Here is a 22,752-nt window from a genome sequence, read left to right as displayed (position 1 = left end):
TATAAATATCGATATATAAATTTGGTCTTCATAATAGCTTTTACGACACTTTTTTAATGTACGGTTAGAATACACATTTTTGATCAATACTGGCACGTCGGAACTCGTTATACATCCGCCCTTTGAAAACATTATGTTTGCCATAAAATAACTTATAAGTCTATCGTTGGGCTAAAGAAAAGAGCCAGAGAAAAAATAATATGACCCATTACAATGCCCACACTCGTTATTGTCGCGAATTTCGTGCTTTTGCCTCTTCTTGAGCATTATTTTGTTCTGTTTTCGGGAGAAACTGTTAATGTTCCTTGACGAAGTGAATTTTGAGTGTTCCTCCATTAACCCTTTGTTGCCTGACGGTACTTAAAAGTACCAGTAAGTTTTGACTCTCATTATTTTCTCGTGGTGCAGTTTCGTGATCTGAGAGCCTGTTGGTACGTAACAGTAACTCTGCTCTACTGTTTCATAGATGTTATTTTGCAATACATAGACCTCTCTGGCGGTCCGAGCTAGAAATTGTTTTTCGCGCGCTACTGTGAAAACAGAAGATTGTATGTGCTTGTTTCCATGCTGTTGCCTGAATTTGTGCGCAATTTATTGAAACTTCCGTTGAGTTTTCCATTGTACGCACTTAGCTTCTTTGTTTTTTTATAATAGTTTGAAGCATTACGTTACAAGTGAATGAGATAAAGTGGAAAATATAAGGCGGACTTATTAGTACCGTCAGGTTGTGCAGACACTGGACTCGTATTCGGGAGGACGACGGTTCAATCCCGCGTCCGGCCGTCCTGAATTAGGTTTTTCGTGATTTCCCTAAATCACTCCAGGCAAATGCCGGGATGGTTCCTCTGAAAGGACACGGCCGACTTCCTTCCCCATCCTTCCCTAATCCGATGAGACCAATGACCACGCTGTCTGGTCTCCTTCCCCAAACCAACCAACCCACCATCAGGTTGTGCGAACACTTTATTGTAGCAACAATGCGCTACCTCTCACTAGTTGGTCTGTCCACTTTTTCTCACACAGAAATCGGTAAATACATTTGCCTGTGGAACAATTAGAACAAACAGGAAAGGTTTGCCAGGGAATTTACCTAAAGAAAAATGTCTAAATCAAATCACAGAGAGTCATCTTTAGACCTAACAGTATTTCAATGGAAGGAAAATAAAGTAGTGTATTGTGCGTCAAACTTCCATGGCACTGAACAGAGCGTAGTGACAAGAAAACAGAAAGATGGAACTAGTATGACTATAACATGTCCAGTTATTGTATGTGATTACAATAAAAACATGGGTGGGGTGGATCATGCAGACAGATTACGTTCAACTTGTGGTCTTGACAGGCGATCAAAGAAATGGTGGCACCGTCTCTTCTGGGGAGCAATACAAATTGCTTTTGTCAATGCTTACGTCATTTTCAGTGATCTACATGGGGCACTGCCAGTGCTGGAATTCAGGCGTGCTGTGGCACTAGGGCTAATGAATGAATATGAAGTGCCAAATCTCAGAAAGAGAAACTCTGGTAAAGATGAAATAACTCTCCCAAAGAGAAGGAAGGATAACTTTTCTGTTCCGAAGGATGTACATCTTGGAAACCGAGGAAACCATTTTGTAGTGTTGCGTTGTAAAAGAGGACGATGCGAAATGTGTACGAAAAATAAAATTTAGCCGAGACCACATTCACAATGTAGTACATGTAAAGTGTATTTGTGCTGCAATGAGGAAAAGAACTGTTTCATACAATTTCATGAGGTATCACTAAATATGTCAAAAATGTATAGCTAAGTTACTATGTATTGTGAAGTTGCTCTAGAATAAATTTATGCAAAATTAAAAAAAAAAATTCAGAAATATCATATTTCTGTTAACTAATTTTCTAATGTAAAAATATTTAATATTTATGTGGAATAAAGTACAAGTTACAAAAATTGGAGCATTTTTCTGCGCATGTTGTGATTCTGTCTGTGGAGTCTGACGGTACTTCTGAGTACCAGGAGAGAAAAGAGTTGTGAAAAATAAAATAAAATTTTACAAAAAATCCTACCATCATTTAAGGCCACGATAGTATAAATTCTGCAAAGAAAATGTTAAAAAGTAAATTTTTTCTTATGTCAGGAAACAAAGGGTTAAAGAGACCATGTGCTTCGATTATATGGGAATGAGGCTAATATCACAGGCTAACAAGACCGTAGCTGATACTCTATGATCAAGACTGCAGGACTTCTGATGGGAGAAATGCTATAATAGGGTGGAAGAAATTCTGTGGGTCGTATTAATAATTTGAGCAATGTGTATCTATTATAATTATTATCTATAATAGAACCATGTTTATATTAGCGGTCTTTTATCAGCAACTTTTACACTTAATGTGAAGATTTATGCAAATTTTGGATTTTCCCTCTTTATTTTCATCAAATGATTAAAAATATATGTTATAAAAACTAATAAATAAGAATTCACAATTCATAACGCAGTCTAACACAACAGTCGCGACACTTTGCCTCGATTTGTTGCCTACTGGAGCACCAGTGCACCAAGCGGCCAGGAAGTAAAATTGTTGATTTCGGTGCGATTATGAAAGCGAAACCAAACAGTATTTTTTTTTTAAATTTTGGTTTGTATAATCGATTTTACAAATGGGAGCTTCTGTAGTGCAATAAACTGCAGCAACATCAAGAAGAAGATACCACATCTGTCTTTTTTTTTTTTTAGGTTTCCTAAGGGCCCTGACAGCTATATACCATCACGTTACTAAACCGTAATGCTAGGATTCGCTTACAAACTACATGTGTATTAATGATCAATGTTTCGTTTTATGAGCATAAAATGGCTAGTGAAGAGCAAACGAGAAGATCTTGTGAAAAAAAAAGACCTGGTTTACCTATACTGCGAACAAAACCTATTCAAGAAAGCAAACAATAATAAACTTGTGAGGAATGCAATACCCACCCTGTTTGACATCCCAAATAAGCCACCTCGACTGACGGTGAAGACCAAACTGCCACAAAGTTTCGGCAGTTCATCTACAGCTGTAAAACACTCTTATGGCACAGAAGCAGCCAGTTCAACTCTCCATATGTCAGTGCCAGATTTATAAGAATCGTCAACACAGACCTGTATTGACAATGAAGTGGTTAGATCAAGCACAGTTATTCTTATCTTTCAAAAGCGTGTGTCCACCATTTATAGTAGAGGGTACAGCATTTCTCCGATATTGATGAACTAGTGAATGTGTTATCGTAACTTCTGAAAGTGTTATTGGCTTAGAGGATTTGGAGCTAACATGCACACCATATTTCTCCCACTATTTGACAGTTGCTTGTCCCACTTAGATTACCGTAATATAAAGATTTGATTTGATTTATTGAGCACCCGTTTTATCATGTACAGTGATATGGGATTTGTCACATGTTACATACAGAAAAAATATGAATAACAACATATTATGTAAAAAATATCAGTGAACAATCTGAATAAAATATTTGGGCAAAAACAATTACAAATTTATATCATGTAAGCTATAAGGTCGTACTTGTGGTAACAGACGACAATGACTAAAAAACAGTAGGCCTACGGAACAACAAAAGGGGTGTCGATCCCTTTTGCACGTAGAGGTATACGTCTTATATGTAAATCAGTGTGTTTATATTCTTTTGATATCAACGTGGTAAGCTAAATTTCTACCCAATGTCGTAAGCGTTTTTTCACGAATGTGTTGTAGCCTGCCACTGGATTTATGATTTTTATCCCTACTTGCGCTTCTCTTTGAAGTCTTTTCAGAAACATCTATATCTTCTGGTATTACACAAGCTCTTGGAGGCAATAAAATAATTCAACTTTTTCGTAATTCACATAGGAAAGGATGAAAAACTAGCATTATGCTTACGGCGCATCTAAAGTTCTCCTTTCTCGTCGCTTGAAGCGCTAGTGTTGCTCCAGCTGTCAAACGGTAACAACATTAACAGCAGTGAGTGTCGCGACTGTGATTCGACTGTGATATCTCATGTTAGACTATGATATGTTGTGTTTGGAGTTATCATTTGAAGTGACGACTCAGTCTGGGTGTAGTTTTATCTTTAGATCTTATGAACTTTGAGCTATTTGTTTTGTTTTCGAGTTGCGCGTAATGTTTGTATGCCGATAGAAACATAAAATCAAAACAACCGAGTGACGGGGTTGTAGTAGGCTGTAATTGGAAGATGTCTCTGATAAATTTCAGTAGTGAACGAGAGAGCAATAAGCGACGAGAGGAATTACGGACGGCGAGAGAAAGAGCTTTAAAGAAGGTATAGTAGTTGCTGGTTCCCGTAGAATTTGCGGATAATGCGATATCCGATGGAAGTTTGACTGTGAAGACGCATACTAATTAAAAACAAATAAAATCGTATTTTACAATCAACCACATAAATTTACTACTATTTGTAGTATTCACTGTAGAACAGTGTGATGGTTGTGAGTTCGCGAAGCTAACAAATGTCAACATGAAATCTTCGCGGCTGTCTCACGAATATTAACATGAGTGATTATTCGACCCTTTACTCTCACAAGGGGATTAGAATAAATGTTCTCATATTATGCGTCTGAAGTTGCTCACTACATAGATAGTAGGAATCCATGTGAATTTAACCATTCTAACCACAAAAAAACCCTCTCCAAACTCTACCATGCTTCTGCGCCAACCTTTCGCATTGTGATGGTATCTTAACACCCTTGGATTGTGAGTGTGCAGCTGACAGTGCGACTCTCAGCTCCCTTGGGCTATCACATTATGTGCGTGCAGGATTACCTGTACAGCGACAGTGCTTGCATACTCCTGTGTTCCATAATGGGACGTGCCGTTCTGAAAGTAAAACTTTAAGACTCAAAACACAAATGGCCAGGTTCCCTCCCATTTGGTAATCATACTGCCTGTCCTTGCAGCTCTCGCCTCTCACCTAAGCTTGGAGCAGCGCTCATATCTCTCCCTCACAGCCTATCATAGGGCAGCCGTGAAATGCTCTTCCAATTAGCCTACATCACATTATAGTGAACGTTTGCCTCCCACCAGAGTTGTAACTGTGGACCAATCTAGGCCTCTGGACATGCTGTAGGTCAGTCTGTCAACATGTATAGTTTTCTTTCATTTATGTTCATTCACTTCGCCAACACATATCGAGATTGTCAGATTCCAATGTAATTGACACTTCAGGCTCTGCTACAAGTCAGTCTGTCAGCACACCTAATTTTTTTCCAGTCACCAAAGAAATACAAACATCTGTAACCAACATCAAAATTCATGATAACCAGACCAGTCAGAGTTATTGTGGCACACTCTATATTGATAACAAATGTACCCAATTCATACCTTCAGCCAAAAGAAATCATCAGATTCAGCGATTCTCTTTGGATACTGTATACCTGCTATGACTAACTTCATCAAACTGCCAACAACGTCATGGAATGTAAGAGCAGGCAAGGAGAATCTGTATCAGTGAAACTATTCCTGCAGCCCTATTGGAAGTTTCCAGTTACATGAACTGAGAAAGAAAGCATATGCGGCACAGAATAACTGAGTATACTTTGACGTGTTGTCAGTTTAGAACTGTTTGCATTCTGTGTAGCCTATATAAACTTTTGAGAAGTTGTAGAATTTCAGCTGTGCACTCACAGAACCATTTGATGAGTTCTCATATTGGGCTATTTGAAGGTAACAACTGGCCAGATGCCAAAATAAATAAATGGGAGATTGAAAATGGTGTGAGAGAGAGGGGGAGAGTGGAATATGAAGTTTTCAGTCACCTTGACTTGTGACAGGGAGACTGGGACTTTCCTTTTAAAAAAAAGAAAAAAAGATGATTGCAGAAAGTTGTTCAGTGGGCTATGGAGAGAAGCGGGTTGGGGTAGCTTGTAGTGTGAGACTGTTGTCAGTGTGCCTTGTCACCATATTACACAGTTCTCTGCAAGAAATACTTTCTTCCACAATGTCACATTACTCCAGAATATGATCCCATAAGGCATTAGTAAATGAAAATAGGCCTATAAGAAGTAAATCCACTTTGTGACATTTTCATCTTCAGAATGTGATACTATCTGTAGCATAGATGTAGACATTTAAGATGATATGATACATGTGTCTTCCAGTTCTGGATCTTAGCAGTTGGGATTAGTGAGATTAGATTAGATTCAGTTTTTGTTCCATAGATCCAAAAATGAGATGACTCTCATGGGTGTGTAACAAGTCAGAAAATCTAAAATAAAAAACATAAAACATCTGAATATAATTCTCACTGCCCTGATTGTCAAAATATGTTATGTTGTTGTGGAACTGCTAATTTTTACAGGTTTTTACCCTGGCAGAATGAAACATAGTTATGCACTTTTAATAAATTTATCATACATAAAATATGTAATCTTGACTTTTGACCAGATGCTGTCAAAACTGAAGTCTAGCTCACATTTTTATTTAAGCTGGTCTAACAGTCCTGTTAAGATATTTTTCTATAGAGTAGAAGGAGTTGCCTGTCAGAAAGTCTTTCAGATTCTGTTTAAAGTGAAACCAAGTTTGCTGGTTGCTGAAAATTATTGAAAATGTTGTTCCTGGACATAAACACACAACAATTTAGAACTTTTTTTCATTTATTGACTAACCTTCATGCATTATTTCTTTAGTTGAATGGTTAGTTAGTTACTTGTTCCATTTATCATACTCACTCAGAATAAACATTATGATGTGAAATGCGTTAACAAAACAAACATAGAACACTCAACATACAACTAAAACAAATAATATTAATATGACTACATGCAGGCCATTTATGGTTTTTTCCTCTAATATTGACCATTTCTGCCTTGGTGACGATGAAGGAGTTGTTAGGGAGAAATTGCAGCTTGTAGAAATTGTAAATATGTCATCTTACTAATTAATTTTCGACAAAAGCTACTTTCTGGTAGTATTTTATTTCACCATATTAGTTTCGGGCATTGTCCATCATCAGTGGTAACTGTATTACATAAAAGGCACATATTTCTTATAATAAGTTACTTACAGTGTACATTGTAGAGTTTTATGAATCTGTGATTTTCAGTTACTCATAAGCAATGTTCGATAGCATATCCCAGTGACAATATTTTGTAGTGTTCATTCATTAATGCAATTACATGATTTATATATACATATATGTGATCATCATAAGGAACTTTTTTTTACAAAATATAAGCAGTTGTTATTGGCAAATACTATTCATGCAAAGATTATTTTCGGTATAGCCTATGTAAGGCTAGCCGAGCTATGCTTGCCTCAGTTCTTTATGTGTATTGCTACAACTCTTTGTGTACATAATTGGTTCGTGCTTAGTGTTACTTAAATACCGTCTTCAAGTTAATGCTTTTGCAGAATAAAGTTGTATTCAGTCTATTGGTCATGTTGTACTTTACCTAATTACGACTCTGGTTGGTCCTCCATTTCTTCTCATGTTAGCAGATGGTCTCCTCCACACCAAGCTTCAGATATTTCACAGGGGGAAGACATGATCATGACAGTCTGCACACAATCATAGCATCAAGACACCTGACCTCGCTCCCAGCAGCAGCTGCACCAATGAACTAAACAGGCTACTAAACAGCAAAGTACACATACCATATTTCTGTCCTGCTCTGATTGTTTCATTAACCACGAGTGCCCAGACTACCGAAAACGCTGGGCTGCTTGTCATAATTGCAACAAAAAAGGTCACATTTGCTTCTGTTTGTGATGCAAAAATTCAACACAATGATCCTGATGCATATATGATCATAAACATTGTATCAGCTATTTCCGTTGTGCCAAACAAGCTTTTTTTTGTGAAGTTCTGCATATACAAGTAGATACAAGACCTTTGGTAACCTTGTTAAACTCACAAACTTGTATGGCTTTCGGCTGCCCTCTGCTTCTCTATGTGTCACGAAAGTTAGTAAATTACAGTAAACAGAGTATTCCTATTCACGTCCAGTTCTCCGTCCCAGTGACCTACAAGTCAGTAGTCTGGTCATTTAAATTTCTTGTTGTAGATAACACATTAGTGGAGGATCTTTTTGGAGTAGATGCTTGTAAGTTGTGTGGTTTTACCATTTCAGATTAAGTGAATTTAGTGTGTGAGCAAGTGTCACATACATAGTTGGATGCGTTATGTTCTGATTCTTTCTCTTTCTTCTTTCCTGGATTGGGTTGTGCCAACAATTTTCCAGCACAGATTACCATGAAACCTTCTGCTCAGCCTTGGTTTTTCGAGGCACATTTGGTTCCAGTGTTACTTAGGGAACATGTCAAAGATGAATTAGATCGCGTCACAGAATTCAATTTTGTTTGGCCTGTTGCATCAAGTGAATGATCTATCTCTTAGTGAGATATAGTAAAGAAACTGTTAGGCCCGTTGCGCCTCTGCAGCAATTTTAAAGTTTCTGTGAACTCATCTGTAGTGGCTTCGTACCCAATACCATGCCTTGACAAACTCTTTGCGAAGTTATCAGGTGGTCAATATTTCTCAAAAATTGACTTGTCAGGTGCCTATTTACAACTCTCGTTAGGTACCGAGTCACAGTGCGTCAATATCCTCCTTTGGGATGTCAATACCCCTTTTGGACTGTATCCGTACTTGCAGTTGCCTTTTAGAGTTGCCAGTGCTGCCATTTTTCAGAATTTCTTTGAACAACTTACAGCATCTGTGCCGTGTTGTGCAAACTATTTGGATGACATTTTAGCTTATGGTGCCTCCACAGAGGAACATTTACAAAATCTCCACACTCCTTTTTCTTTTTTTTTTTAAACCTTCTGTTGTTTATCTTTGGTTTGAAGTTTCTCACGATGGTCTCGGACCCCTGCACTAACATATTTATGCTGTTGTGTTACTTCCCCACCCTGTGTCGGTCAAGGAACTTCAGGTTTTTCTAGGCAAAGTCTGGTACTTCCATAAATTTTTGCCTGGGACAGCAACAGTCTCTCACCTGTTACGTGCGTTGCTGTGCAAAGGGACTCAGTTTCTATGGTTGCCGTGTTGTGAAACTGTGTTTTTCACCCTTAAGATCATTCTGCAGTCTGCAACTTGCTTACTGACGTACCAGCCGGGTCTCACTTGGTCCTTGTGATGGACGCTTCATAGTACAGATTGGGGCAGTACTGGCTCGTAGATATTCTGATGGCTTCGAACGGCCTATTACTTATGTGTCTAAAAAATCCTGAGCTCCTGCTGAAACTAGGTACTCTCAGATAGAGAAGATTTGGCCATTGTATATGCTGTGAAGAAATTCCATGTTTTCGATATGGCAGAATATTAATCCCAAGACATCAATGAATGAAAATATGCAAAAAATGTTAACTTTCTGACTTCTTCATACCCAAAGTTCGCAATTATTCTTATGGCAAAAATAGCTGAACCTGAACTTTCAGCAGATCTTCTGTATGGATTTTCCTGTTTTAAGTTTTCATCAGTATGAAAACATAATTGTCTTAATTGTCTACCCTCCTTATTATTTGTTGTTGGTATATTCTAATTGTGTGATCAGGTCATGTGCAGTATTGAATTGAATGTACTGTGTTTAGAGTTCAGTTGCAGAAAACCTGCTATTCATTTTTGAGACTGAGTGAGATGGCACTCTGGCTAGCACACTGCACTCACATTTTGGAGGACAGTGGTTCAAATCCCTGTCCAACCATCTAACTTTAGGTTTATCACGATTTCCATGAACCACTCAAGGCAAATGCTGGGATGGTTGCTTTGAACAGACATGGCCAATTTCCTCCTCCATCCATCTCTAATCTGAGCTTGTGCTCCAGCTCTAATCATCTCATTGTTGATGGAATATTATGCTATAATCTTCCTTCTTCCTTCCTTAATTTTTGAGAAATAATTATTTACCTTTTCATGTGTTAAAGTTACACATTTGGGCTTAATTATAATACTTGCTTCATCAGCAAAGGGAAAGCAATCAGTTGTGTTAAGGAACACACTGGAGTGGAAGTCTTAATTATATGACATTAATGAAAATGAAATTGATGTAGGCATGGCAGTTAACCAGTTGAATCGATGGTAGGTGGACCAGTGAAGTCATTAGCTGGATTCTAAGAGACAACAAAAGACCGAGACAACGATCTGATGGAAGTCGTGTAGATGACATTACAAAAAAATGCAAGAGCTGCATTGATGTGCAGGCTGTAGCTGACAATGGTAATGCAGAAAGTAGTCAAGAAGGGGGCTTGCTGTGGATGTCAGGTGGTTGTGGTGGTGGTGGTGGTAGTGGTTCAAATGGCTCTGAGCACTATGGGACTTAACATCTATGGTCATCAGTCCCCTAGAACTTAGAACTACTTAAACCTAACTAACCTAAGGACATCACACAACACCCAGGCATCACGAGGCAGAGAAAATCCCTGACCCCGCCGGGAATCGAACCCGGGTGCGGGAAGCGAGAAAGCTACCGCACGACCACGAGCTGCGGCAGGTGGTTGTGGTGTTAGGCAAGCAGTATCTCAAATCATTTGCTTGAAATATGACCAGAAAACACTTAACTGAATGTTTCTGATTTACATGGACTCTTTCTGAATTATTAGAAGTATACTTAGGTATTGAGGGGATTTTTGAGAAATAGTATGAGGGCACTTCAGCTAAACTGTTTCAGTGCACGATACTAATTAAAACTTTTTCAGGCAAAAGTAGTAACTGACATTCCTCTAGAACACCACAGAGCAGTCAATATTCTACATGTACGTCCATACTCAGCAAACTGCTGTGAAGTGCACGACAGACGAGAGGATCTCCTGTTGTGCCACATCAGTATCACTAATTTATTTTTCCAAAGATAATTTTGTGTGGAACGCAGTGTGGCACGGATCTGACAAGCCCTCGATAGATTTCCAAAGCGATGTGCCATCAGATTTATATGCACGTGTTATGCAGTTTCTGTAAATTACAGGCAAGTGGTTTTTGAGCACGGAACTGGTGCTCGATAGCATATAGAGAGAATTTTGCGGTCACGACATCTACATCAGTTCACTGTCGTGCTCCTCTAACCACTGTAGCACAGTTAAGGCCTTGTGACATGGACAGTTATCTCGCAGGAAGATTCCTTCGCCATCAGAAAGAACATGGGGCACGAAGGAATGCAGATGGTACATAACGTTATGTAGCTCACAGCTGTCATGGTTCCTTCAATGGAAGGCCATGTGAATGTTGCCGGTATAGCACAGTGCTCCCCCTGATCTGCACGCATGTAATCGATCCTACGGTCAGGTCAACACGGGAACATTTCACCCCCGTGCACATGGTGAGAGTTTCTACTCTTTTTTTTTTTTTTTTGTTGTTGCCAAATCCTGCCTCGGCCAGTGAGGTTGGGATGATATCCCCCAGAAAGATATCCAACAACTCAGTCAATCAATGCCGAGCCTAATAACTGCTTGCATAACGGCCCGATGTGGACCGACGTGATACTGACTTGGCCAGTTTGTGTGGTTAAGAGACCTTTTCAAGTCTCAGACACCTAGGATGTCTATATGCAGACTGAAGCAATGATTGAAATTTGTACCGAGGTCGGATTCAAATCCAGGTCTCCTGCTCAGTCGGAAGATGCACTAACCACTATACCACCCGGGCACAGTGGCTTTGCTTGACTGCACAGACTGCCGTAGCACATCTTCCTCGTCAATCTATATTCCCGTCACATCTCAGCCCACTTCGTATGATGTGTTGGCAAATGTGCCAACACCTTGTAGATAGAGGAGGCCGAAATGCACGCTAACTAATGCAGACGGGCGTGAATTCTGGAACAGGATAAGTAGTGAATGGTAGCAAGAAAAGTACGTAGCTGCTATACTTAACTTTTATATCGTCCTTTGGTTTACAACGTTCTTGATGAGACACTTCATACGATAACTATCAAACTATGTAAGGCAAAGGGCGCCTTGCTAGTTCGTAGCCATGGACTTAGCTGAAGGCTATTCTAACTGTCTCTCGGCAAATGAGAGAAAGGCTTCGTCAGTGTAGTCGCTAGCAATGTCGTCGTACAACTGGTGCGAGTGCTATATCGTATCTCGAGACCTGCCTTGTGGTGGCGCTCGGTCTGCGATCACACAGTGGCGACACGCGGGTCCGACATGTACTAAATGGACCGCGGCCGATTTAAGCTACCACCTAGCAAGTGTGGTGTCTGTCGGTGACACCACATTCCTCCCCCGCAAATCGGCGAACGGTCGTGTGATAAGGCTTCCGCCCGCCGTGGGGAGGACCCCATGTTGACGTATGCGATGAGGTGGGGAGCCTAACAACAGGCGAGGCTGTGCCACCCGCACCCGGCCATTCGGTCCGAGGGGAGCTAGGAAACGCCTGAAAACCTAGTCCAGGGTGCACGTCAACATGCGGTGTATGCGCCCGTAATGAGACAGGAGGGGCCGAAGGGTCGACCTCCATTGCGTCGGGGTACCCGACGCGCGATGACGTCATGTGGTCCGGAGCGGGCAAGAGTTCCATGGCGGAGGACAGCTGGTCACGGGACGCGATCGGCGGCGCGTGACCCAGGGAGGCGCTTGGTGGCTGCAGCGAAGCGTCGAATGCGGGCAGCGCCGACGGGAAAACAGGCGGCGGCTGCGGCGGCGCGTCGCCATGGGGCGAAATGGAAGGCATCATCGGTAACACCTGGGGATGAGGCGAGCCAGTAGATGGGTCCCCAGGGCGCTGACCGGACGGCACCGTCGCTGAAAGCAGACGGGGAGCGGCAGAACCTGTGCGACGACAGAGGCGCAGCTGATTGAGATGCCGACGCACCTCACCAGAGGCCCCCAAAACCAAATACATCGCGCGGCCGAGGCAGCGAAGAATGCGCCCTGCGAGCCAACGCCGTTAACCTCGATAGTTGCGATAAAATACAACGTCGCCTGGAGCAAAAGCAGAAGTCTGCCGCTGCACAGGAACCTGATGCGGCGGGTGCAGCAAAGACATCAAGGTTCGATGAGGACGACCGTGGAGCAACTCAGCCAGCGAGCGACCATCTCGGTGCTGAGAGCGATACGATGACAAAAAGAGCAACAACGCGTCCTCCCGAGAATGCGACTCTTTCAACTTCAACATCTGTGACTTGAAAGTCCGGACCAATCGTTCAGCGGCACCGTTTGACTGAGGCGAAAACGGCGCGGATGTCAGATGTTGAATACCATTGGCCTGGCAGAATGACTGAAATTCTGCGGACATGAATTGTGGGCCATTGTCGGAAACAATAGTCTGCGGAAGACCTTCAATACAAAAGATAGCAAACAACGCTTGGATGGTGGCAGAGGACGTCGTGGAAGACATCCGGCCAACAAAAGGAAAATTACTGAAGGCATCTACCAGAACCAACCATCGAGCATTCCAGAATGGACCAGCAAAATCTATGTGCAAGCGTTGCCAAGGGGAAGTGGCTTTTGGCCATGCAAAGACTTTCCGCGGCGGTGCGGATTGTTGTTCGGCACACGCCATGCAAGAAGAACACATATTCGTAATCGCAGCATTGATTCCGAACCAAGTACAGTGCTGACGAGCAAGTTGTTTCGTTCGCACGATACCCCAATGTCCTTGGTGAAGAAGCCGTAAGACAGAGGACTGTAACGAACGTGGGACCACGACTCTGGACTGATCATTATCAGAACGCAACAACAAAACACCACTTCGAACAAAAAGTCTCTCCTTATGAGCAAAAAATCGGCGAACCAACGGATCCTCGATCCAAGACTTTGACAAAGGCCATTGCGTAGTAACAAAACGCACAACGGTAGCAAGGACAGGGTCAGCAGCTGTGGCAGTAGCAACACGACGAAAATCAATCGGAAACGATTCGACCACTTCATCGGTTTCCGAATCAATGAACATGCAAGCAAGTTCGGAAGAATCGAATGCTTTATCCTCAGCAACAGGCAAACGGGACAATGCATCGGCGTTTCCGTGCTTAGCAGTGGACCGATACAATATATCGTAGCGGTACTGCGAGAGGAAAATAGACCAGCAAATGAATTTCTGCGCTGTACGCGGAGGTACAGGCTTGTTCAGATGGAAAAGCGACGTCAAAGGTTTGTGGTCTGTGATGATGGTAAAGTGACGACCATACAAGAAATCATGGAACTTAGTAACACCAAACACGAGAGCCAAAGCTTCTTTCTCTATCTGTGAATAATTTCTTTGCGCAGACGAGAGCAATTTTGACGCAAAGGCAATAGGGCGATCATGCGAACCAACTTTGTGCGCAAGCACAGCACCGATCCCGAATGCCGATGCATCTACCATCAACAAAAGGGGTTTCTGGGGATCTAATGGCGTAAGGCAAGTATTAGAAAGCAACGCCGATTTCAACTGGCGAACAGCGCGTTCGCATTCCGTCGTCCAGAGAAACGGAACACCTGTACGGCGTAAGCGATGAAGCAGAGCTGAAATAGAAGAGGCATTGCGCACATTCACTCACACCTTGTGATTCTAAATCGTGTAATGTTCTTGCGACCCCATCACGCAATGCGTGAGGAACATTGCGCACTCTGAAAAATTTCGGTTGCGCGTTTACTTTCAGTTCCAAATGCGCTTCATAGTTCTTAGCGCAACCTAAGCCCGGTGCAAAAATGTCTGCAAATTCTTCACATAGACGAGAAACACTGTCGGAAGGCACAGTCTGATTCACTGATAGGACCTGATTTACTATAGACATGTTAAACAACTGAAATAAATCGAAACCAAACAAGTTCACTGCAGTAGAAGAACGAAGAACGTAAAATGACACAAGTTTTGTTTGTCCCTTATATGTTGCAAGAAGAGTGCACTGTCCTAACACAATTATATGCTGTCCTGAATATGTATTTAGCTGAACATTTGCGGCACGCAATGGAGGTTTGCCCAGTTGTTTGTACGTGTCGTGATTGAGCAGTGAAACTGCAGCTCCGGTATCGAGCTGGAATGGTATGACCTTGCCAGTAAAGTCCAAATCTACAAAAAGTTTATTGTCCTGCTGACGACAAGAGCGACTGTCTCGTGCAATTTGAACTGATACAGGTACAGCATCACTTGCTAATTGACGTGATTTCCGGCGACATTGACGCACACTGTTTGTGGGACGAACACAGTCACTGTTAGAGAAAGTGGCACTGGACGAAGTGGAAGTAACTACATGAATGTCCATGGGGGAAGGTCCACGAGCCTGAGTGTCCTTGGTTCGATTCCGGCGCGAAGCAATGGGCCTGGAATGGTTGTGATTGTCTGATCGGAGCTTTTTCTGGCAAACACTTTGGACATGTCCTTTCTTATTACAGTAAAAACAAATAGCTTGGCGTGACGGGCAAGTGTCACGCGAATGTCTAGTTCCACACCGCGGGCATGATTTCACTGTATTTGTATGCTGTCGCGGCACACCTGGTTTAGAGCGTGGCGGCAGCTGCGCTGACGTGTGCGAGGGCAGTTTACCGGGCCGCGCAGCGCGCCCGGCGGGCCGGTTAATGTTACACACCGCTGGCGAAGTTTCAAAAGATTCCTGAGCAAAGTCAAGCGTGTCTTGTCTATCCAATATGTCTATCACATGTTGAAGGGAGGGATTGACTAGTTTCAATATCTGTTCCCGTATGCGAACATCAGAAACGTTCTGTGCAATTGCATCACGCACCATAGTATCTGAATAAGGAAGGCCACAGTCACATTCAAACGCACAATCCCTACTAAGGCCTTGCAAAGTTGCAACCCACTCCCGATTAGTTTGACCGGCCGTACGTTTTGTACGAAAGAAAGTATACCTCTTTGCAACTACATTAACTGTTTCTTTGAAATAGGCGTCCAATGCCGACAAAATTTCTTCGTAGGATAGAGTTGCTACGTCGCGTCGGGGAAACAATTTCACTATCACACGGTACGTTTGCACGCCGACACAAGACAATAAGTGAGGCTGCCGCTCGTTACCTTGAATTCTGTAGGCGGCGAGATGAAATCCAAACTGGCGTGACCACTCAGTCCATGATTCGTGCGCTGGATCGTAGTGCCTAAAAGGCGGTGCAACTGCATGTTGTGGCTGCGGTAGCGGCGAAGCGGCGGCTGCCGCATCGGTTTGAATGGCACGTTGACCCTGGACGAGCTGTCCCAGGGCATCCAATAACGCCTGCGTCTGCTGATTCTGCAAGCGATAAAATTCGGACAGTACATCTGGAGATTGTGGCGAAGCCATGACACAAGTAACTGTAAGCAATTAGAAAGAACACGTTTCCCTCGTCGCCAATGATGTGTTGGCAAATGTGCCAACACCTTGTAGATAGAGGAGGCCGAAATGCACGCTAACTAATGCAGACGGGCGTGAATTCTGGAACAGGATAAGTAGTGAATGGTAGCAAGAAAAGTACGTAGCTGCTATACTTAACTTTTATATCGTCCTTTGGTTTACAACATTCTTGATGAGACATTTCATACGATAACTATCAAACTATGTAAGGCTAATGGCGCCTTGCTAGGTCGTAGCCATGGACTTAGCTGAAGGCTATTCTAACTGTCTCTCGGCAAATGAGAGAAAGGCTTCGTCAGTGTAGTCGCTAGCAATGTCGTCGTACAACTGGGGCGAGTGCTATATCGTATCTCGAGACCTGCCTTGTGGTGGCGCTCGGTCTGCGATCACACAGTGGCGACACGCGGGTCCGACATGTACTAAATGGACCGCGGCCGATTTAAGCTACCACCTAGCAAGTGTGGTGTCTGGCGGTGACACCACATCGTATTCCCCTAAAATCAAACAGCATTGCAGAGTCTCCGCAGCTGTATTGAAATAATGCCTCGGCATCAAATAAAATGGGGCTTCCTGCCTGAAACCCAGGCATGGGTGGTTTAATCGAATGCAACTAAATGGTTCCAGAGACGTTTGCAAGTCTAAAACATCCATATGTATGTAGGTTGGAACTTAAATAGTGGCAACACTGCTGTGGAGACACTATGCAATGGAATCCACTATTGTTGCTGATAGCACACATTGTTGACATACATACCTTACCTCTGAGCAAATGGACTCGCCCGTCCCACGTCACCGGTGCACGCATAATCGAGGGAAACGCAGTCACTTGTGAGTGAGCGGTCTAACATAATGGTGTCACTATGTTTCCAAAACAGGAACAACGGATTTGGATTAAGATCGAATATGCCGCAGGTTGTACAGCATGACAGTGTCTTCAAGAGGCGTATGGGGAATCGGCATTGCCGTACAGAACAGTGGCACATTGGGTAAAAGCCTTCAACGAACGTCGGCAAACTGTGGCAGACGTGCATCGGGCAGGTCATCCTAGCATATCTGAAGAAGTAATGCGTGCTGTTGCTCCGTTAGTGGACAGTGATCGACGCCATACGATTCGTGAGCTCACCCACGAAACCGGATTAGCGCATACGACTGTGCTTCGCATCCTGAAGGAACGCCTGGGCATGCGAAAAATAGCATCATGAAGGCTTCTGCATGACTTGAACGAATTGCAGAAATGGATGCATTACGACACTGCTCAGGCGGACTTGGAGAACTGTGAATGCGAAGGAGAAGCTTTTTTACGCTGTATCGTAACACTGGATGAGATGTGGGCCACATCTTATGAACCAAAACTGAAATGCCAATCCAATGAATGGGGTCATTATTGGTCGCTGCGAAACACGAAAGTGCGTCAGAGCCCCAATGTGGTGAAAGTTATGGTGATTTTCGTGTACGACTGTGATGGTGTTATCCTAACGCATTACGTTCCTCCACGGCAGACTGTCAGTGCACAATATTACTGTTCATTTTTGGAGCAGCAGCTGCGACCACCTTTGCGAAAGAAGCGGCTACACTTTCTGCGCAACCCAACCATCATTTTCCACAACAATGCACGGGTGCATACAGCGCAAGCTATGGCTGCTCTGTTCGGTCGATGGAACTGTCCTTGTGACTTTGATTTGATTCCGAAGATGAAGGAGCCACTTCGTGGCATTCGCTTCAGAACTGTTCCAGAAATTCGACAGGCAATAGACCGCTCCATTCCCGCCATCGACAGAACAGGCTCTGCTAACAGTATACTACACCTTCCACATGGCTAGCAACGTGTTCTACTCAACACTGGTGACTACTTTGAAAGGCAGTAACAGGTGCAAACATGAAACTCTTTTTGTATTGGTTGTGAATAAATAGTTGCCACTATTTAAGTTCCAGACCTCGTATATATACAAACTGAAGCGACAAATGAAAATTTGTAACAAGACTAGGATTTTTCTTGAATAAATTGTCCATTTTTTTGAAATTGTAATCATTTGTTTTTCTGTACATGTACATCACATCTACAGATTTCCAATTCATTTGAATAATTTCTTTGTGGTTTGCTTCTTTTCTGTCTTAGTGTATTTGCTTTCTCCTTTCCAGGTTTTCTAAAACATCTGTGGTAATATACATTAAAGACAGACTTTTACTTTTTAAATCCATTTTCAGGTTACTGCAACTTTGCTTTCAACATTTTTAATATTCAAATCCACGTGATTAGTGAATCTGGGATTTCTTAGTCTTCTTTCCTCATTGATTAAAATTATTCTTTCATTTCTGAGTGCTGAAGAACTTTTATTACAATAAATCCGAAAATCTGGTTTTAGCAGTAGTTGAGCTGGTACTAATTAAACATTTTACATAAATAAAGTGGGTTTGGTTAGTATAGTTGTTTTTCACACTCATAGGGGTTACATACTCAGAGGTTCTTTTTGGCACTTCGTGCATCATTGTTAGCACCGTGTAGCACCTGCTGTGATGAGATTTTTGCTGTCAAACTTCATCTGCCGCATTCCCACCACAGAGTACCCCAAACAAATAATAAAAATACAAAACAAAATTGTGGACATGTGTAGGATATAATCTATGTATAAATAACAACTTACTAGACTACTACTGTCCCATTTAATTATTATTGAAGTTAAAGTTATTTGTACACATGCTTGCTCATTTATAGGCGACGAGGGGACAGAACATTTTGTACTCAGATGTTTATGAGAAAATTTCCAAATTTAGTTCAGCTAAATGCTGTACGCTCTCTGAGGATAACTGGTAAATTAATGGCTGATTGGCTGTTAAAAATTAACAAATGCTTATAGCTTCATGGTGCTTGTGTAATTATAAAAGTAGACTTTGAAGGTAATGTTACGTCAGTTATCTCTGTGTTGTGTTCACCAGTGTGTAGGTTAGCAAGCAGTTGAAGGATGATATTACAGTCTCTCCCACCAGTTGCAGAGTTCTTTTTATCATTCACTACTTGCAAGCAGGAGGAGTCAATGCTGCTGAAAATCCAGTGTGAGTTGTGTCATGTAGGGGGTTGGGGTTAGAAGTGATAGTGTTGTGAGGAAATTTTAGGCTGCTCGCACAGATGTGCGTGACAAAAGTGGTTGAGGAAAACATTCAAACGTGACTTGTGCAGCACGATGAAAAAATTTTGCATGCAATGTATCGGCTCATAATTTCCAAACTTTCTGAAAACGTGCCTCAGATTTTAAGGACAACCTCCTTTCAACATTGTCACATAAATTTTGTGTGCAATGGATACCAGAATGTCTAGTCAATGTTGACATAACTGAAATAATGTGTTTGGCCTCAGTATGCCTTCAGTGCTCCCATAAAGAGCTAGAGAAATCGCTGAACAGAATTATGATAGGGGATGAGACATGAGCACAGTATGTGAACTCAGAAACTGAGAAACTGTCCAATGAGCCCAAATAGTTCAATTGACATTACTGTTTTTTGGGATCTTAAAGGAATTTTGACAGCAAATTTCATGAGAGTAACGTGTGTGAAGGTACCTTGACATCACAGGTTTATTGTGAGACTCTTAAAGTCTCTTAAGGTCAATCCAAAACAAACTGCATGTGACGATTACTGGAAGTTTTAGTGTCCTACATGTCAATGTGTAGTCCTGGTCCTGTGAATCAAATGAAGGAAAAACAAACCAGAAAAATTTTTCATCATCCTCCCTATAATCTGGGCTTGCAATGTATCAATTTTCACCTCTTACCCAAAATGGAGAACCTGTTGAGTACTCAGCATTTCAACTGACAGTGAGCTCAAGGATGCTGTGAGCAACTGACTGAAACACCATTTTTTAATGAAGTCGTAAAGAAACTGATGACACGGTACAACAGACGATAATCGAATTTGTGGTAATTATGTGAATAATTAATGTTGGCAATAGCCAGTCAGAAGCTATTTTACAGTTAGTCCTTGTAATACGAATTACCCTCGATGTGACCCTACTGTACTGCATTCTGGGCACGCGTGAGCTGCTTAGCCACCAATGCTCGTCAGCAATCTCGTAGGTAGCTGGCGGCTGCACAAGGTGGGTGCTCAAGCTGGAACAGCCTGCTCTGAGTAATTTTAAGTGTGTAGGTGCAAAATTTAAAAGGTACAGTTTGACTGCCTATTTAACCCTCGAGCAGGTGCACTAATGTGTAAAGTGCACCAATTGCCTTGTACTGTTCCATTGTTCTTTTACAATTGTGAGCCCGTACCTATTGCCTCATTGTTGCTTCAGTTAACACCATGGTAACTTGTATTGACATAAATTCTAGTGAGCAACAGTATATAAAATAAACAGCAAGCTAGGTGAGGACAACATTTACAGTCCGTGCAAGAAAATGCCCCATAATCTGAGCTAGCAGCACAGTCCCACAATGAGGCAGATGTCTACAATACAGTAGTAATCACACAAGTGTTTGGCTGGGATCTGATGCAACTGCACTGTTTAATGCTCCAAGTGAGTCAGTGCAGTATGGTAATGCTTGTACATAGCAACAGAGTGATACAATGAAAGTTTATTTTCTTATTGTTTAATTAAACAGAGATTTAGCCTATATAATATAAGTTTATTTTATCATTGTTGACTTAAACTAAGATTAAACAGTGAATTTGCTCATACATGTTTATTGTGGAAATATAAAGACAGCTATTCTTTACATGTGTACAAAGTACGTTGTGCATCTGCTCGTGTTGTGAAAATCAGTTCACCCATTCGAGGGTTGGATGAAATGAAATGTATTTAAAATATCTCTTTCACTTCTCCCCCCTCTTGTCTGTGAAGATACTCCATACTGCCACATCTCGGTTTGTATTCGGCAGTGCGATGCAGAGTCCCATAAGATACAACATTATGGCATTCTTTGTGCATGCACTTGTGGTGATTCTTTTAGCCATTTAGGACTACAGAAGTTATGGTGTGCTCTTCAGATGCACTGCCACTTCTTACATGCACAGCTGGTTACAGCAGTTTGGGTGTGTGCGTGTGTGTGTGAGGCTCTATTATAACATTTGTAGGAATAGCTTTATGCCAATAACTAAAACCTTTTAAATAAGTAAACAACATGAAATGCAAAATCTTTGTTTGTGTAACTAGGCAGAGGCAGAGTTTTACCAGAAGAAGTTGGAGGAGGAGAGGAGGAGGCAGCGGGGCGACGACAAGTGGATGGCACCGTCAGTCGAGAGTCGAGTGAGGGAGTCCAGCAAGTCTGACAAACATAAAAAGTCGAAAAAGAAGAAGGAAAAGAAGAAGAAGGAGAAAAAGAAGAAGGCAAAGAAGAAAAAGCACCAGTCAGAGAGTTCCAGTTCGGTAGGTTTTCTTTCTGTCTGCTTCTTGCAACTGTTTCATTGATAATGTGAATTGGAACTGCATTTCAATTGACAGTATAATTGGTCCTGACAGTATGGCTGCTTTGTATGCTGACTTCCACTCAGTGTTGGACAGTTGTAGTTTTTTATTTTATTTTATTTTTATTTTATTTGCTGTGACACAATCACACAAACCTTTCCCAATTCCGTGTTTTGACCTACCAGTGGTTGTCTCCAAGCTGACAACAGATGAAAAAAGGAAATAAACAATCATTGTATAGTCTATAATGTCTGCCAAATAGCTCTCTTCGTAATCATAGAAAAGAAATACAATACTTTCTAAAGCCACATGCTGCTAGCAGCTTCTGTTGTTTTGTCAACAATATTGAAACCAAACATAGGTAGGGGATGAGGTTTTGCAGCTGAAAGAGAAACAATAACCGAGACAAAGATTAAAACAGTGCTGGGCCATGCGATCACAGCTGTGATCACATTTACAATCTTTCAACAATTAATGCATTTCTTACTATGTAGAAACAGTTATTACAACATTTTATCACACCCAGACAATTTTGTAACAGACATCTTGTGACAAATTATTTAATATTTTCATCTGAATTTACTATCATTAGAGTGTTTTACAATTTATTTTGACGTCTCTGATAAAAATATATGTTTTTTCTCATATGATTTTCTTTCATGACAGTTCACATCTGTCTTGAGATTTATCAGATGTCTTCATGTTTTCAATGACATCAATTGGCATATAAAATAAATTTTTGGTTTTCGTATTAGTGTTACAATACAAGACAAATTTAAAATTTGCTCTTTGTAGACAGTAGAACGCTGAGTACATCGTATTTGTATCAGACGTTACCAATTTTACCTATCTCTATAATTAATTACAAAATGAAATAAACTATTCAAATTATTAACTGAATGTCTTAATTGTCTGTTCAAAACCAAATATTATTAGCAAAACTGAAATAACAAGTAACAGGGTCAAAAGTGTAGGTTTATGGGTTCTTCATTAAACATTTAGATCGAGTTGTGTATTGAAATTGTCTCAGGTGCTCACTTGTCCAGTTTCTGTGTGTCCATGAGACCAAGAAAGCATTAGATACAGGCTCCCAGAAGTTGCCATATTCCTGGACTTCTATAAGGCTTTCGATACAGTTCCACACTG

The 22,752-nt window shown here is 41.6% G+C and overlaps 1 protein-coding gene across 1 annotated transcript in view; it reads left to right on the top strand.

Annotated features, from left to right (window-relative positions):
• Nucleotides 1–3,986: 3,986 nt before the first annotated feature.
• Nucleotides 3,987–22,752, top strand: part of LOC124717243 (CWF19-like protein 2) — a 186,068-nt gene continuing 167,302 nt past the window's right edge. Inside the window, exons 1-2 of the mRNA XM_047244045.1 lie at nucleotides 3,987–4,282; nucleotides 21,355–21,567. Coding sequence (XP_047100001.1) covers nucleotides 4,196–4,282; nucleotides 21,355–21,567 — 300 coding nt within the window. The 5' untranslated portion in view covers nucleotides 3,987–4,195. The remainder of the gene's footprint in view (nucleotides 4,283–21,354; nucleotides 21,568–22,752) is intronic.

Source organism: Schistocerca piceifrons, chromosome 9 (genome assembly GCF_021461385.2).
Source record: "Schistocerca piceifrons isolate TAMUIC-IGC-003096 chromosome 9, iqSchPice1.1, whole genome shotgun sequence".
In the NCBI taxonomy this organism is placed as follows: domain Eukaryota; kingdom Metazoa; phylum Arthropoda; class Insecta; order Orthoptera; family Acrididae; genus Schistocerca; species Schistocerca piceifrons.
Note: the sequence above shows the minus strand (reverse complement) of the source record. Positions and strands in the feature narration are given on the sequence as shown.